Raw genomic sequence first — 3,273 nt, 5'->3', positions numbered from 1 at the left:
TCCTCAAGAGGAGGACATGACATTGAAGAACTGGGGCAAGGAAAACACACCCCACCTCATGACTCGCCACGCTGGGCCAGGACACAGCTGCTGCCTGCAAAATGCACTCACGCACAAAGCCCGTCCCGCCCCTCGCGCACCACCATAAAAGCTGGCCCAGCACCTGTCTCCCTCACAACCTTCTCTGCACACCTTCTCCTCTGCACTCAACAAGGTGAGTCTCAAAACCCTGAGCCTCCTCCTCCTGTCCAACCTCCTCCCTCTCTTCCACCACGCTCTGCCCCAGCCTCTCCCGCCGACATTCCTCCCCACCGCCACACTCGCCACAGAACCACCCCAACCTCCCAACATCCCTGCCCTCCTCACACTCCACACTTCAAAACCCCATGCGCCACCACTTGCTCAACACCTTCTCTTCCAGGGACCCTCCACACCACACCCATGGCCTGCAACGACCTCTGCCGCCCCTGCGCACCCGCCCCGCTGGCCAACAGCTGCAACGAGCCCTGTGTCAGGCAGTGCCAGGACTCCTCCGTCGTCATCCAGCCTTCCACCGTGCAGGTCACCCTGCCAGGACCCATCCTCACCTCCTTCCCCCAGAGCACCACCGTCGGGTCCTCCGCATCGGCTGCCGTGGGCAGCGAACTCAGCTACCAGGGAGTGCCTGTCTCCAACGGGGCCTTCGGCTACGGCTACGGCTACGGCTTGGGAGGTCTGGGCTGCTATGGTGGCAGAGGTCTCGGCTGGTTCGGTGGCAGGAGAGGCTGCTACCCTTGCTAAGGGTCCTCTCCACCACCCTTGACACCAACCACTCACACCCTGGAAGCCACACCATGGCTTGAAGATGCACGTCCTTGCACCTCGAACTTGCTCCCTTCCACTTGACGCTTCTGTCTTCTCTATTTCCGCACCCACCCAATAAAGTTTTCCTGCATCCCAGCCTGAGAAGCCTCCTCTTCTTTCTTCTCCCAAGCTTCTTCCAACCCCACCCAGCACAAAGCCAGGGCTACAGTGGCCATTGGGGTGGGTAGAAAGAGATTACAAGCTCCTCCTAGGCTCTACGTCCCCCGCCACAACAACAACACAGAGCAGCACAGGGACACTTCCAGAACATGACACAAGCCCTTCACTTGCCAAGACAAAAATTGCCCCTGCTCATGCACCACTATCCAGACCTCTGATGCCAGCTCCCCAGGAAAGCAGACACTTGACTCTCTTCCCCAGGACGACTCTCTCCCCACCACAGAAGCAAAATCACAGAACTGCAGAATCACAGAATGGTTGGGTTATTTTGGAAGAGATCTCTGGAGATCGCCAAGTCCAAACCTACTGCTAAAGCAGGGTCACCTCAATCAGGCTCTACACGAATGCATCCAGACTGGATTTCGGGAACTCCGGAGAAGTAGACTGCACTCCCTCCCTGGGCAGCCAATTCCAGTGCACCATCACTCTCACAAGAATAACATTTTGAGATGTTTGCTTGGGAAACGCAAGTTCCATTTTGTACCTGATGCCCCTTGTCCTGTAGCTGGGCACCACTCAAAATGATCTGGGCCCATCCTGTTGGCCTAGGCCCTGGTGATATTCATAAGCAGTGACAGGAGCCCCTCGTCCTTCTCTTCTCCAGGATAAACACACCCACATCTCTGCCTCTCCTTAGGAGACACAAATTCCAGTCCAAACATCATCTTGTACTCTACTGCAGTTTCTCCACTGGTACCTTTTCTGTCTTGAGTTGAGGAGCATGGAACGGGACACAAGACTCCAGATGCAGCCTCACTACCGCAGAGTAGGCAGGGAGGAGCATCTCCCCTGACCTGTTTATTACACACTTCTTCATGCAGCCCAGGATACTACTGGCCTCCTTGGCCAGAAGGGCACATTGCTGGCTCACGTTCAGCTTGGTGTCACATACAAACTCGCTAAGGGTGCACTCAATCCCTGTCTCCGTGTGTCTGGCAAAGGCAGTAAATTGTCCTGGTTCCCCTAAGGACACCAGATGAACACCACACATTACTGGTCTCCACCTGGACATCAAGGCATTAACCGCAACGCTTTGAGTGCACTTGGACTCCTGCATATTCCTTACTCACCGAAACATCCACCCATCAAATCCACATCTCTCTATCGTAGAGACAAGTCTGTTGTGTGCAATAGAATCAAATGATTTGCACAAGGCCAGGTGGATGAGGTAGTTCATCCTCCATTATCCATCAACGCTGTAGTCCCATTGAAGAAAACCTCAAAACTTGTGAGGCACAATTTGCCTTTTGTGAAGCCCTCTTGCCTTTCAGCTATGGCCTCCAGAATTTCCATCTTCCTTGACATAATATCCAGCAGGATCCACCAGGATTCGTGACCATGCCAGGAATAGAGGTAACACTGACAGGCTGGTTGTTGATTTGGGTTTCCCTTTTGCAGTCCATCTCGCAGGTCACTTCTGACACACGTACATTTTTGTCTTGTCTAGGAGCATGTGAGGCGAGAAATCATCAAAACTCAAGGAAAACACCAGCCTTGATTCTTTACTTTTATACAAACCTAGCCACTTTGATGTAGAAGACACAGATGCTTGTCAAACACAATGTCCCCTTTGAAACGACACGCTCGGGACTACCCACAACCTTTTTGTCTGTTCTGTGTCTGACAGCTCTGGGTCTCCCTGCTTGGGGTGCCTTCTTCCCAATGTACCCACGAACCACGCCACACGAGTGCCACATGACGACCTCACGGACAACATCCCAACTCTGCGATGCTTTGGTTGCCTCTTTGGCCCACCCTGACATTCACCATCACCACCAAGACTTAGATTTCCAAACCTTTGCCTTGAAAGCTGCCACCAGGGCCAAGTAGATGGCATGACATGTTGATGACCTTCTTGCCTCTCCTAATTCGGGCTGAGCTGGGTCAGGCTGCCAGGAAATGGGCTCCCATCATCACAACGCACTCACAAACCACACAAGAAATGTACCATGCGATTACCTCACTGACACCATTACACCTCTCCTACGCTTCGGTCACCTCTTGCGCCTGCCCTGGCACCCAACATCGACACCAAGCCTTTTACCTCTAAGATCCTCACTTCAAAGCAGCCGCCACCACATAGTGGACACGTCCTCAAGAGGAGGACATGACATTGAAGAACTGGGGCAAGGAAAACACACCCCACCTCATGACTCGCCACGCTGGGCCAGGACACAGCTGCTGCCTGCAAAATGCACTCATGCACAAAGCCCGTCCCGCCCCTCGCGCACCACCATAAAAGCTGGCCCA

At 53.8% G+C, this 3,273-nt stretch overlaps 1 protein-coding gene across 1 annotated transcript; it reads left to right on the top strand.

The window, feature by feature from the left end:
- Positions 1–441: 441 nt before the first annotated feature.
- LOC138718712 (feather keratin-like) lies at positions 442–780 on the top strand. Its single transcript, XM_069853212.1, has one exon. It carries the CDS (start codon positions 442–444, stop codon positions 778–780), a length of 339 nt encoding a protein of 112 aa, XP_069709313.1.
- Positions 781–3,273: the final 2,493 nt, after the last annotated feature.

This window comes from Phaenicophaeus curvirostris, chromosome 3 (assembly GCF_032191515.1).
Source record: "Phaenicophaeus curvirostris isolate KB17595 chromosome 3, BPBGC_Pcur_1.0, whole genome shotgun sequence".
Taxonomy (NCBI): domain Eukaryota; kingdom Metazoa; phylum Chordata; class Aves; order Cuculiformes; family Cuculidae; genus Phaenicophaeus; species Phaenicophaeus curvirostris.
This window is presented reverse-complemented; position numbering and strand designations above follow the sequence as displayed.

What these genes read in the sequence shown, in the direction of transcription:
- LOC138718712 (XM_069853212.1), top strand. Translation starts at nt 442, where the DNA reads ATGGCCTGCAACGACCTCTGCCGCCCCTGCGCACCCGCCCCGCTGGCC.